The 15,793-nt window shown below is 34.9% G+C and overlaps 1 protein-coding gene across 15 annotated transcripts in view; it reads right to left on the bottom strand.

Annotated features, from left to right (window-relative positions):
* UNC80 (unc-80 homolog, NALCN channel complex subunit) overlaps nt 1-15,793 on the bottom strand; it is a 222,378-nt gene that overhangs the window by 131,660 nt on the left and 74,925 nt on the right. For all 15 annotated transcript variants that reach the window (XM_043445612.1, XM_043445611.1, XM_043445610.1 and 12 more), the window contains exon 22: nt 10,023-10,195. In XM_043445612.1, the coding sequence (XP_043301547.1) occupies nt 10,023-10,195 (173 nt within the window). The remainder of the gene's footprint in view (nt 1-10,022; nt 10,196-15,793) is intronic.

Raw genomic sequence — 15,793 nt, forward strand, 5'->3', positions numbered from 1 at the left:
TCAAGCTGGATTTAGAAAAGCCAGAGGAACCAGAGATCAAATTGTCAACATCCACTAGATCATCAAAACAGCAAGAGAATACCAGAAAAACATCTGCTTTATTGACTATGCCAAAGCCTTTGACTGTGTGGACCACAACAAACTGTGGAAAATTCTTAAAGAGATGGGAATACCAGACCACCTGACCTGCCTCCTGAGAAATCTGTATGCAGGTCAAGAAGCAACAGTTAGAAGTGGACGTGGAACAACAGACTGGTTCCAAATCGGGAAAGGAGTATGTCAAGTCTGTATATTGTCACCCTGCTTGTTTAAATATAAATTATGTAAATGCAGAGCATCATGAGAAATGCTGGGCTAGAGGAAGCACAAGCTGGAATCAAGATTGCTGGGAGAAATATCAATAATCTCAGATATGCAGATGACACCACCCATATGGCAGAAAGTAAAGAAGAACTAAAGAGCTTCTTGGGAAAGTGAAAAAGGAGAGTGAAAAAGTTGGCTTAAGGCTCAACATTCAGAAAACTAAGATTATGGCCTCCTGTCCCATCAGCTCATGGCAAACAAAAGGGCAAACGATGGAAGCAGTGAGAGATTTTATTTTGGGGGCTCCAAAATCACTGCAGATGGTGAATGCAGTCATGAAATTAAAAGACTCTTGTTTCTTAGAAGAAACGCTATAACCAACCTCAGTTCAGTTCAGTTCAGTCGTTCAGTCATGTCTGACTCTTTGTGACCCCACGGACTGCAGCATGCCAGATCTCCCTGTCCATCACCAGCTCCCAGAGTATACTCAAAGTCATGTCCATTATGTTGGTGATGCCATCAAACCATCTCATCCTATGTTGTCCCCTTATCCTCTGGCCTTCAATCTTTCCCAGCATCAGGGTCTTTTCAAATGAGTCAGTTTTTCACATCAGGTGGCCAAAGGATTGGAGTTTCAGCTTTAGCATCAGTCCTTCCAATGAATACTCAGGACTGATTTCCTTTAGGATGGACTGGTTAGATCTTCTTGCAGTCCTAGGGACTCTCAAGAGTCTTTCCCTACACCACAGTTCAAAAGCATCAATTCTTTGGCGCTCAGCTTTCTTTACAGTCCAACTCTCACATCCATACATGACTACTGGAAAAACCATAGCTTTGACTAGACAGACCTTTGTTAACAAAGTAGTGTCTCTGCTTTTTAATATACTGTCTAGATTAGTCATAGCTTTTCTTCCAAGGAGCAAGTGTCTTTTAATTTTATGGCTGCAGTCACCATCTACAGTGATTTTTGGAGCCCCCCAAAATAAGTCTCTCACCGTTTCCACTGTTTCCCCATCTATTAGACGTGAAGTGAGGGGACCAGATGCCATGATCTTATTTTTCTGAATATTGATCAACCTAGACAAAAAAGCAGAGACATTACTTTGCCAACCAAGGTCTGTCTAGTCAAAGCCATGGTTTTTCCAGTAGTCATGTATGGATGTGACAATTGGACTATAAAGAAAATTGAGCACCGAAGACTTGATGCTTTTGAGCTGTGGTGCTGGAGAAGACTCTTGAGAGTCCCTTGGATTGTAAGGGGATCGAATCAGTCCATCCTAAAGGAAATCAGCCCTGAATATTCATTGAAAGGACCAATGCTGAAGCTGAAACTCCAATCCTTTGGCCACCTGATGCAAAAAACTGACTTATTTGAAAAGACCCTGATGCTGTGAAAGACTGAAGGTGGGAGGAGAAGGGGACGACAGAGGATGATGGTTGGATGGCATCACTAACTCAATGAACATGAGTTTGAATAAGCTCTGGGAGTTGGTGATGGACAGGGAAGTCTGGAGTGCTGGAGTCCATTGGGTCTCAAAGAGTTGGACATGACTGAGTGACTAAACTGATTTGTCATCTCAGATTAAGTGAGGAGAAAAAAAAAAGGATGTACAAGGCTTGAATATGAAACACCATACCCTGATTGACCTAGAGGGAATATGTAAAGTGAAATATGTTAGACAGAGAAAGACAAACACTGTATGATTTCACTGATATTTGGAATCTAAAGAACAAACACAAAAATAAACAACCAAAACAGAAACAGACATAGAGAACTGGTGCTTGCCAGAGGTAGGGGTTAGGGGATTGAGTGGGGAATGTGGCTTAGGTGAAACAGATGAAAAGGATTAAAAGTTTCAGGCTTTCAATTATAAAATAAATAAGTCATTGGGATATAATGTACAGTATAGGGAATATAGTCAATAACATATAATAACATGTATGGTGACAGTTGGTTACTAGCTTTATGGTGATCAATTCATAATGCATATAAATGCCAAATCACTATGTTGTACACCTGAAATTAATATATTATTGTCACCTATACTTCAATTAAGAAAAAGGAAAGAAAAACTACTATGTTATACCCAACAATTAGAGAATGAACATTCTTTTCAACTACACATGGAACAGTTGTGAAAATTATATAATGATCTAGTTTATAAAGCAACTTTAATTCCAAAAAATCAGTATCTAAAAATGAAGTTATAAATCAATAAAAATGGTTACCTAGCAAAACTCTGAAATTTATAAGTTGAAATGCACATGCATCTATTTAAATGACTCATGGGAAAGGAAATAATTAAATTTTAAAAGGCTTAAATATAAATTGTAACAAACACACTACTTATCAAAATTTATGGTATGTGATTAAAGTAGTAATGCTAAAATTCTAATACTCAGTTTTTGAACAGAAGAAAATAAAAGTATGAGCCTAGCCATCAGCTAATAAGCTAAATAATAATGCAATGAATTCAAAGCAATAAGAAGAATAAAAAATAAGGACAGGATATACTCAATATTTTATAATAACCTATGGGGGAAAATAATCCTAAAAAAATTATATATATATATATGTATATATATAAAACTGAATCACTTTGTTGTACACCTAAAACAAACTAACACAACATTGTAAATCAACTCTACCTCAATAAAAAAATAATAAGGCATTAAAGAATTAGAGAACAAGACACAATAGAGAGAATCAACAAGATTGTTAAAAAAGACTAACAAAATTGACAAATACTTGGCAAGCCTAATCAAGAAAAATGGAGACAATTTTAGGAATAATAACAGATGCTACAAATATTAACAAGAAAATTATCAATTTTAATCCAACAAATATGAAAATTTAGGTAACTCTGACAGATTACTGAAAAAAGTAAAATTACATAAACTGACTCAGAGAGAAATAGAACTTTTGAATAATCAGTTCAACTCTGAATCTCAATTTGAATTTTAAATATATCTAAATTTATCGGTGGGCTCAATGTAATTCCAAGAATATATCAAAGAATTTTCAGAGAAATTGACAAGCTAATTATAAAATTTACATGGAAGAGCAATGAATAATTAGGTGATGTTTAAAGTTTGAGCTATTAAGGAGAGTAACTATTAAGAGAGAGTAACTATTAAGAGAGTAAGCTATTAACAGAGAGTAACCCAGAGTACACTGGGAATGGAACAGAAAAACACTTGGAATCACACCCATGCATATACAGAAACTGGACACATGATTAGGATGGTGTTGCATATCAGATACTAAAGAATGAATTAGTCAAAATAACACACTAGGGTTTTTTTCATGTGAAATAAAAAGAAAAAAAGGAAAGAATCCCACTTTTATACACACAGTAAATTCCAGTTAAAGACCTAAATGTGAAATGTAAACTTTACAATTTTAGAGGAAAATGTAACATGTGTATAATTATTATTACTGTGGGATTTCTTTAAAAAGACTAAAGAAAAAACCATTAAAGAAAATTTTGATAAATTATATCAAAATGGATATATTAAAATACAGCATGAGGGAAGAGAACAAAATTACATATTCTCTAGGGATACAAACTCATGCAGCAAAATAAGCCAAGCACAGGGAAAATTAAAGTTCGAGACAGCAGGGCCTTCTGGGAAGTAGGGGTGAGTGATTAGGAAAGGAATGCAAGGGACTTAAAAAAATTTGAAATGTGCCCGACTGCGACATTTCATAGTCAGATTTTTTTTTAAAAAATTCAGTATAGGAGTACCACTAGAATAAAGTGAATAATTGGACCATTTAGCTTTGGTTGTTTCTGGATTACTTCAGTTTTTCCTATGATTCAAAAGAAAACACAATATTACTTTGCTTTTAGAGTTCCCAGTCTGCATATATTCCTAACTCCTTGAAAAAAGGTAATTTCAATTGATCACCAAGTAGTCTTATGATGCTAAACTCCAATGTGGATTGAATTTGCTGCAGTGGACCTAAAAGTATGACTATATGGTAACCTAATGTTTCATTTTCCCCAGGAGAGTTCTAGTTTATGTCTAATTGGTATGATTATTGATAACACCCCATTTCACTCTCAAAAGTGTCCCACTTAGAATACAAATTATATAATCATTTCTCCTAAAGCTATCTATTTATGAAGCTATTATAATTTAACATGAATTAGGTTTTCTTTTTCCACAGACTAGGGAGAAAACTATGATCCCATGGACTCTCCTATATTCATGGAATTGCTACTAAAGCAAATTGACATTATTGTATGTTATTCATGCCAGTAAATTACCAGTAGATGAGACATCACTATTTATGTGCATGTTATGTATTTGTCTGGATAAAAAATGAAAGATAATTTCACCTGAAATATATATAAAACAGACAAAAGTGCCTTTTGTTCAAACTGCACAATTTTTCTATTTTTTGTGCTTGTAGATTATATCAATTTAAAGATGAAACAAATCCTTTCTAAAACATGTCTTTTTTTAAAATGTCTTATAATTGCATTTATTAAATTTATACGGAAGAGAAACAGTGTGAGGAGGAGCTGTGCTGAAATAAAAACTGAACCGATTATCCCTTCATAGTCATAGTAATAATGACAAGAGGATTGTTTAAAAGAAAAACCTTCAGATGGGCAAGACTTTGAACACTGACATTTCTAGTATTTCTTTCATTTAATAATGTTTTTTAATTCTGAATAAAATTGTAAACTAGAAAAAAATCACATTGAAATTATATGATGCAGGTAAAGAGACAATGAAAACTGTTCTGAAATAAAAACCACATCATAAGGTAAACATTGCATTTAAGTTGTACTTAAAAAAATGAATGCAACATCCAACAAAAGCAAACAACAAAAAGGAGATGGGAGAGTGTTGGACTATAAAATGATGATGAACTGAATATACTCATTTTCCCTTCCTCTCCCAAATCATATAGGATGAAATAGTAGAATCTATACCTATATCTGTAGCTATCTACCTACCTATCTGTGCCTATCTGTATGTACATATACGTCTGCATATATATCTGACATCTGTATCTATCATCAATCTATCCATCTATGTCATTTATATCTATATCTCAGTTCAGTTCCATTCAGTCACTCAGTCGTGTCCGACTCTTTGAGACCCCACGGACTGCAGCACACCAGGCTTCCCTGTCCATCACCAACTCCCGGAGCTTACTCAAACTCATGTCCATTTGAGTCAGTGATGCCATCCAACCATCTAATCCTCAGTTGTCCCCTTCTCCTCCCACCTTCAATCTTTCCCAGCATCAGGGTCTTTTCAAATGAGTCAGTTTTTCACATCAGGTGGCCAAAGGATTGGAGTTTCAGCTTCAACATCAGTCCTTCCAATGAATATTCAGGACTGATTTCCTTTAGGATGGACTGGTTGGATCCCCTTGCAATCCAAGGGACTCTCAAGTGTCTTCTTAAACACTACAGTTCAAAAGCATCAAGTCTTCGGCACTCAGCTTTCTTTATAGTCCAACTGTCACATCCATACATGACTACTGGAAAAACCATAGCTTTGACTAGATGGATATCTGTAGCTACATATTTCTATACCTATACATTTATACACTAAAACCACAAATGCATTGGAAAACATGCAAAACATATTTAAAAGTGAAGCATTTCTGAAAGTCAGGAAGCAGATGAGGTCAGATATTAAGTGAAACCAAACACAGAGGATACAAAATTTAATAACACATCTAATAAAAGACATTTGTGAACATTAATCTCAAGGGGCTCTTAACCCCAAATCAACAGGTATGAACAACTGCCATTGCCACACTTGCATAAACGATGGTAAAAACAGAATGCCACTTTGCTTCAGACATATTGGACATGCAGCTACACTTTCCTTCCTCTCAGTCCTCTTGCCAGCATTCACCCGTGATTTCGGTTCCTTCACTTTTCTGTGTCTGAGAAATTGGAGTTAAGGGTGCCATCATTTGGAGACCATTTCCTGGCTTAATCCTGTCCTCTTATATCAACAAATAAAATAATGAATATGAAGGTGCTTTATAAACTATGATAAATAATGAAAATGTTACTTTGTTATCCTCTACCCTCATCTCTGCCACCACTACCACTACCACGATGACCACCATCATCACTACCATCATGATGACTACCATCATCGCCGCCACCACCAGAATGGCTACCATCACTGCCATCATCACCTATCCCCTTTTTACCATCACCACCATCATCACCTAGCCCTTTTTACCATCACCACCGTCATCACCTACCCCCTCTTTTTACCATCACCACCATCATCACCTAGCCCCTTTTTACCACCACTACCATCATCACCTATCCCTTCTTTTTATACCATCACCACCATCATCACCTAGCCCCTGTTTTTACCATCACACCATCATCATCTATCTCATCTGTTTTTTTTTTTTTTTCAACCAACCAGGTCTGCCTGTAATTCCTCTGTTTCCTTTTAATCTTGACTGATACTGACCTCTGGATGCTCCTTGACCTTGACCTAAAATCAAAGACTCTCAGATAATAAAGAAATTCACACTAACCACCTACTTCTTAAGTTCCCCTGTAAACCTCCCCCACTGAGTCCAGTGTAATGACAAAGAGCTCATTACTTCTCAATGTATCTACTTCATCACTGAATATAATGATCAGAAAATGCTTCTTTACTTTGAAGCTTGAAGATATTGCTTATAAACATCAAATCTCCTTTATTTTATTTCTTACCATGAGATTAATAAGATTGAGAAGATCAAGCAGACCAGAATTGGTCCAACAGGAAAGGAAGAAAGGAGAATCTAGTGATTTGTTACTAACTGGCCACAATCTTATTTGGAAGATGTAGAATAATTTTAAAAGTTCTATGGAATTCTGCCACTAATTAAATCTCCTTGGAAACTCTAAGAATGATAGAAGTTAGAGATTATATAGGTATGGAAACATCTGATGAGAAGGAATAAAATTCCAGCATCAAGACAAAGTATTGATGACTATCAAAGTGTTCATCAATATTCTTATTAACATAACCTCCATCCAGAAGCCAGTGTTAATTTGCTTGACTGGGGTTATTTATTAAATCTTCAAGTATATCAATCTGTTGGTAACAAGCCTTCTGTTTTTCCATGCCCACATATCTTATAAATCTTAAACACCTTCTATGTAGGAAGTATTTATTCCTTCTGTTTTATACCATCAGTAAATGTTAATAAAATTTGATGGTTCCTTTGTCTAAAAATTTTCCAAAGTATCTGTGACTTCAGAATTGAGACAAAGATGGACACAATAGTACATTTGGAACTCTATAGCACAGGTTACCCATAAAGTTCTAATGCACCATTGCTATTGTGTGTTTAATAAATTGTTCAAATAGCTGCTGTCATCACTTTTTAAAACCATATTTAACCTATCAGGTTTAAAATATAGAACTTCTTATTTTTCATATTTTAAAGTTCCTATAGTGATCTCACATAATTTTTAAATGAAAGAGTCAACATGGTGTTGTATAAAATATAGGGTCTGCTCTAATCCAGCTCTATCATTTGTTGACTTCAAGCCCTGGCCAGTTGGCCTTTCTGAGTTTCATTTTTTTTTTTTTTCAATACAGTAGGCACACAGTAAGTGTTAATTATTAGTCTGTCAACCTAAGAATGCTGTACACTCTGTCTAGAAAAGAGATCATCATACAAATATTATCTTCATAAGGAAAGTTGCAAAACAGGTAATGCTTTCCAGTTGAGTTCTGTTGTGTTATCTTTTACTGCACTATGCCTGGCACATAGGAAATCTTCAAGAGATATTGGTGAGTTAATCAATCAATTATTATATGATGAGTATCTTGTAAGCCACATTGACTTCCAGGCTTTCAAATTTCACCATCCTTTCCATTTGATATTTGACATATCAAATATATGTTTCTCTTCCTCTATGACTAGATCCAGTCAAAAACTAACAACTCCGGAGAGGCCGAGAACTCTGCTCACACTTACTGCATTTTCACTGTTATTCACCCTGTTATTACAATACTTTCTTCTGTTCCCTAATCAAATCCTGCTGCTTCCACTGCTACCAACACCATGATATTTTATACTCTGTGAACACTTTCTAATCATTATAAATCTGACAGTTATAATACAGGAATTTATGGCTATTTTAATGAGCATTTCTGAAGTGCAAACAAAATGTGGCACACTTTATTGGCTTCAGTATTTTTTGTGAACTAACCACGTACTTACTCATTTTCTAAAGGTTCAGTGGTCCTTTCTTTATCAATTTGTTACATTAATTTATTTTAATATGCTCCTTTCAGAGTAGATCAAGATGTGACTAAGAAGAACCATGCATGACTCAAGAGAGTGACAGGCTAGTTACCACTCTCCCACTTAGATAACAAGAAATTGGCTCTCTGCTTTGTCAGCCCTCTCGCTTTAGACAGGCAACTCATTCTTTGTATATTGCCACCTGCCTCAGCTCTCCTGGAGACTTGTAACTCTCTGCATTTTACAGTCACCATAGCGTATATCAATACACATTAACCACTTTGGAATTAAGAAAAATATTTACAAGGCCAATATTCAAGAGTGAGAAACTGACTGAAAAATTTTATATAAATAACCTTTGGGTGATTACAGTGGTATTTACATTTCAGGCTTACGTGAAGCTACATACCTTGCTGGTCACTAAATATCATGACAGTAAAAACTATTAATGTCACAGAAAAATGTCATTAATTATAAGCTTTAGATGATTTTCCAAGGTAAAAATATGCGTGGCCAGCATTTATATGATCGTGAGTTATAAAATGGGCTAAAGGGTTTCTGCTGTAAAAAGTCTACTTTAATTCTTTTAAAAATGTTAATATAAAAGACTTTTACTTCTTGATATTTACCTGGCATTTTGTACCCAGTATTTATATAGCATATGAAGAATTTATTAAACCAGAAGGTAAATAAAGGAAATTGAGAGACAGTTCTAAACTCATGTCTGGGCTTCGTTTACCTGACAAAAATACTTTCTAAACAAGATCCACATTATACTCTTGAATCTGTTACATGTGAATAATGCCACATGATGCTCAAGGTGTTTCTGCACTATTAATTTCAATTGATCCTTGCTTCACATTCTCCCTCAACTAATAGATAATTAAACCAAGACAGAGTTTAAAGGATAAATACATGACAGACATGACTAATAACAATTAACAATAATAATGGCCTACTTTATTGAGGACTTGCTATATTTCAGGCATTGTGATGAAGACTTTATATCCAGTATCTCATTTAATCCTCACACTAGCCCTAGGAGGTAGACAAAATATTATTATTACTCTTATTACATTTAATCTCATTTTACAGTGTTTGGCTAACAGATGTCAGAGAGATTTTAAGCCAGGAATTCTCATACTGTTCTGGAATGTGACTCATATACTGTTAATCATGATGCTATACAGAATATATTTTATATATTTTAATATATGTATTATATCTAAAAGATTCATAAACTTTAAATTATGATGCTATATAGAATTTATTTACTAAGAATTTCCCTCATTTCTTTTCTTCTTTTACCTCACCACCTTTCCCTTCCTTTTCCCACTAATGCTGAGGGGGAAAAAATAAGGCCAAAACATAAATCCATAGTTAGGGTTAGGATTAGGGATTCACGCTTTCCTCCATTAGCAGAATTAACTGGAACAGAGTACAGGGTGAGAAAATTCTTGCAACAACTTACAAGATCCAAGGCAGCTGCCAAGATCGATGCATCAGGAATTGTCCCTGGCTCACAGCAGTTCAACAAAAACTGAAAGCGCTTCATGCCTTGTCGGATTGCTCCAAGATTCACCACGTTTTTGCTTTTTCCACCATCTTGGTTGGAAGGCAGATGGTCATCGAAACTGTGGCAACCTGTGGAGGTTTTCCCATGTTAGAAGAAAGAAGGAGAGAGAGTGTAATGGTTGTAAGTTTAAAAAGAGCTTTGAAGTTTCAACAATACATTTTCTGTAGTGTTGGCCTGAGAACATTTTCCTGACCTACACCTCCCTCCTCTCTATCTAATGCTTGATTTGGCCATGCCTTGACTTTTAAGCATCTGGTGACACATTGCATATGTAAATATGGGGTGTTACACAACTATTTAAATATAGGGTCCAATCCATAGAGAACAGACTCATAGTCGCCAAGAGGGAAGAGGGTGAGGGAGGGGTGGATTGGGAGTTTGGGATTAGCAGATGTAAACTATTACATACAGAATGGAGAAACAGCAAGGTCTTACTGGATAGCACAGACAACTATATTCAATATCCTGTGATAAACCATAATGAAAAAGAATGTGAAAGATAATGTATAAATAGATGTATAACTGAATCACTTCGCTATACAGCAGAAATTAATACAACATTGTAAATCAACTATGTGTCAATAAAATAAATTTTAAAGATTAGAAATTAAAAAGATAAATATAAAAGTCAAAGTGTTAGTCACTCAGCCATGTCCAACTCTTTGGTGACCCCATGGACTGTTGGCCCACCAGGCTCCTAAGGTTCATGCAATTCTCCAGGCAAGAATACTGTAGTGGGTAGTCGTTCCCTTCTCCAGGGGATCTTTCTGACCCATTTGAATCCAGCTCTCTGGCACTGCAGCCAGATTCTTTACCATCTGCACCACCAGGGAATATAGGGCCTGATCATTTTTATACTAGGTCTCTTCTCTAACACTGCTAAGGGGATTATTGAAAATAATTCTTCCTGTAATCAACAGCTAAATTCTGCTTTTATGGAAGATGCAATATCACTGTGCAACTTCAAGTCTGTTACAAAAAACTTATATCAAAGACAGTATCCTGATATCTTGGTGCCAGTGCAAAGAATCATTGAAAATGAGAGTTGTAAAGGACTTGGGAGGTGCTCATTTAATTCCAAGATTTCCAAACCTGGCTGTGCATCAGAATTATCTGGGAAGTTTTGAATCTTATTCAGAACTCCAGAACCAGTGTCTCTGGAAGAAGCATGAGAAAGTGAGCTTTGTAAAGCCTCATAGATGACAAGGACACTGCCAGCTTGATACCACACAGTAATCAGAGGTTTGGCAACCACTGATAGATCTTCACTTATTTTTCCAGTTAAGCTGCATAAGAATGAAAATCTGTCTGGAGTTTCGTAAAATGCATAATATCAGATTCTGTTGCTATAGGTTTTGATTCCATAGGTCTGGGGGCTAGGAATATTAACAAACACGTCACTGATTTTAATACAGGAAGTCTAAGGATCACACGTGAAGGAAGAAAAACACAGAGCACTGTTTTTCATCTTTTTTTTAACCCCAGGTATTTTCCCCAGAGGAAATCAACCCTGAATATTCATTGGAAGGACTGATGCTGAAGCTCCAATACTTTGGCCACCTGATGCAAAGAGCCGACTCATTGGAAACGAATCTAATGCTGGGAAAGATCGAAAGAAGGAGGAGAAGCAGGTGACAGAGAATGAGATGGTTGGATGGCATCACTGACTCAATGGATATGAGTTTGAGCAAACTGTGGGAGAGGGCGAAGGACAGGGAAGCCTGGCCTGCTGCAGTTCACAGGGTCACAAAGAGTCGGACACGACTGAGCAACTGAACAATTCCTTTTTTAAAAAAACCTAAATATCTCATAGCTTTTTTATAATTTCTAGTATGTGTGTGTGTGTGTATACACACATATACATATACTATTTAGTTTCTCTTATATAATGTATATTACATTATGTGTAATATATATAATCTCTTATATAATATTGAGTATACTTTTAAAAAAACCAAGCCCAAGTTGCTTCCCATGATTTTGAAAAGGACTTTTAACACTTCAGAATATATCCCCAGGAGGCTGATTTAGTGCTTGGCTTAATGTATACTGACACCATTCATTTGCAGTGTTGCAAACTCCAGGTCCTCACTAAGTCACAGATGCCATTATAGGAAATGGCTTTCTCACCTCTTCTATAAAAAATACCTTAATCTCGCCCAAGCACTGCCCCACTTTCCCACTTGCTGCCTCAGCTAAAAAGTGGCTCTTATAGCTGTTGCTCTCAACTAAAGTGCCCTACATGCATGTGTTGTAATTGGTAGTTGCAGGATATATGGTGAATAATTTGTTTCTGTTAATAAACACTAATGTTCACAAATTTGCACTTAAAAATAAAATCCAGAGTTAGACTTACCCTTTTAATTACTTGCATTCTTTGTAAATAAAAGGGTGGTATTTATAGTCATGAGCTTGGATTACCATGATAGCGTGTCACATATAGGGATGTCAGCCATCACGTGTACTAGTGGAAAAAGGTCAGCACCTGTTTTTCATTCTTTGAAAGCAGTTTAAGCTCGGGGAACAGATTCCATTGGACTTATTACCACAAGCTAAAAAACTATGGCATGGTATAAAAATAATTACCAATTCCTGGTCAACAGCTTTCAAAATATCTCAGTATCATGCTGAATTATACAGGTGTAAAATTATATGATGTGCAGAATTTGTTCTAAAACATATTCAAAAATAAGATGAAGCAAATTGCAAAAAATTTTTTCATTATTACAAGTGGGTGACAGATATTTGGAATCCATTGGACCACCTTTTTTACTCTTTGTCTATGTTTGAAAATTTTCATAAGTACAAAAATGGCTCAGAATATAATGAAAATATCATTATCAACATTTCCTATATTTCATTCCTTATGGGTGTGTTTCCTTTTCAAGTATAAATATTCTAGAATAAAAATTCCATATTCAGCACCTTCAGTATTTTTTTCTAGTTAGTGTAAGCATATTTTGTATCAAATGCAAAAGGAAGTAGCACAAAATGAATCTGAAGGTGGAAAAACTTTCAGAAGACAGAATTTCAAATGGTCCTAAGAAGGCATAGCTAGAAGCTACAGATAATGACCAAACATTTCCTGAACAACATTGTCTTCAGACAGCTGTCTTTCAAAATACTATTCTATTTACTCATCGAACATAAGCAAAACTATTAGAACAAGTAACTTCCTATTATTTTTCCTATCTATATATCACTTTATTAATCATTTTTATACAGTCCTTTAATAGATACACATGTCACAGGATATCTCATTCATTAAATATTTATAACTTTAATTGTACCTAAATTTAAACTTTGAATTTAAGATAGATTCCCAAATAATAAGATTTTTCCTTTTAGTGAATCAAGTTGTTCCATTATTTCTTACCGTAATTAAGATTTAAGATACATTAAGTGATAACTCTCAAATTTGTAACAGAACTAATGTATAAGATAGACTGGATGGTCAAAAAAATTATTTTTATTTAACTAATTTATTTAAAAATTTTCATCATTTTATTAAAGGAAGCATTAAGAATAAATATACCACCATTTTTTCAATATTTTTTGACAAGATAATTACTTCTTAAAATATGTATTCAATATTACTAAAGAAAGTCTCCCTTTCCTTTCCTTTTTTTTTTGGCCATGCCAGGTGGCATATAGGATCTTAGTTCCCCAGCCAGGGATCGAATCTCTGCCCCCTGCAGAGTCCTAACCATTGAACCTTCAGGGAATTCCCAAGAAAGTGTCATTTTGATAGAAAGAACTTCCGAAACAACACAGTTAAGAAGTATAAATAAAATAATGAAAACAGAAATGATCAAAACAATCACTGTTGGGAAGAACCTATTCTGTGAAGAATCATTCACAGACGATGCACAGTTGGTAAAAACCCATAAGTCCAGGATGTAAGGATCATGCTATAAGCAGAAGCTATTTATGTACATAGCTATAAGTAAAAGCTATTTAAGATACAATGGAAAATTTCCATTGTATCTATATAGCATTAATGTGCTTGTGCGCCAAGTCACTTCAGTCATGTCTGGTTCTTTGTGATCATGTGGACTGTAGCCCACCAGGCTCCTCTGTCCATGGGATTCTCCAGGCAAGAATACTTGAGTGGGTTGTCATGCCCTTCTCCAGGGGATCTTCCTGACCCAGGGATCGAACTTGAGTCTCTTATGTCTCCTGCATTGGCAAGTAGGTTCTTTACCGCTAGTGCCAGCTGGGAAGCCCATAGAGTGTTAGTAGAAAACAATATATTTACTAATTCTTTGAGCTCTTAGTATGTGCCAAGTACTGTATGAGAGATATTGTATAATTTATTCTATTTTTTGTAACAGCTATATAAGACAGATCTTTAAAATGATTTTAAAAAGAGAGAGAATGAGAAAGAATGGAAACAGAGAGATAAAGAGGGGGACAGATGAACTAACCCTGTTTAAGTTCATGCAACAGAAAGTGATAAGGTCAGAATTCAAATTCAAACTAGTAACAAACAGCCTGTTCTCTTACCACCAAGCCACCCTATGCCTTTAGAATACCCAAATGCTTATGTTGAAGACTTTTACATCCTGCTGAAGGTTGTGATTATGTCAGGAAAATTTACTGTAAGAAATTAATCAACACTGTACATGTTACAGACTGTCTAGTTGTACCCTGTTGACCTTTCATATTGTGATACTGAAAGAAACATTAGAAGTAATTTGCTTATAAAATGTACCTATTCCTAAAAAAAAAAAAGTACCTATTCCTTATTAATTTTTTATATACATTTACTAATGTAAGGATGCCTCTTGGCTTGCTCCATCATGATTAATCTTTTAGTCTCAATACATTCTAGTTACACTTATTTACTATTTTTTACATTAAATTAACTGATGTATAATTTACATAGGATGCATTTCCAAAAGGTTGCTAGATCTCAAAGGACATTTCAAAACCTAGTATTTCTTTAAGAAGCATTTTCCATACAATTCATGATAGCGCTGAGCACAAAGAAGTCAGTCAATTTTCCTGATCAGTTGGGGAAAAAAAACATTGTTTTAGTTAATGAAATATCTTCCTTCAAATAGAGACAATATGATTTCTAAAATGAATATTCTTAGCAAATAGGAAAATATAGAATAAAAAGATGGCCAGTCTCTGAATGTAATTTCAGTTCTGTAAAATGTTCAGTAGATGTATTTTTCATTTGTTGAATAAAATCTTAGATTAAAAAAATTCAACCACATATTACATTTTATCTTAACCCAGTAAAGTTAGGGTACTACATTGAAACTGAGAATAAGAATGTTTGGTATTTGTTTTCTTCAACAACTTTAAAGAACCAGAGAAAATAGGTAATTAAAGTAATTTAAATGAGAAAGAAATGGACAATGCATCTATAATGGATGCACAGTGATCATCTATTCACAGATTGCAAAGTATTAGAAAAAGGAAAAGAAATAAAAAGCAAAAGCAGGTTCAAAGTTAAAATGTTTACAAGGTCAAGGACGGCAGTTGTTGCAAAATACAAAGTACTCAGATGAGCAGATAATGTTTTGATTTTGTAGAATAGCTGGGGATATCTGTCTTTTGCAAGACATTCCAAAAGAATTATCTCATAGAATACTTTCTAAGTTTTTAACAAGCCAGAGATTATGGACAAAGAATGATGATGTACAAACCATATT

This window comes from Cervus canadensis, chromosome 24, assembly GCF_019320065.1.
Source record: "Cervus canadensis isolate Bull #8, Minnesota chromosome 24, ASM1932006v1, whole genome shotgun sequence".
Lineage (NCBI taxonomy): Eukaryota > Metazoa > Chordata > Mammalia > Artiodactyla > Cervidae > Cervus > Cervus canadensis.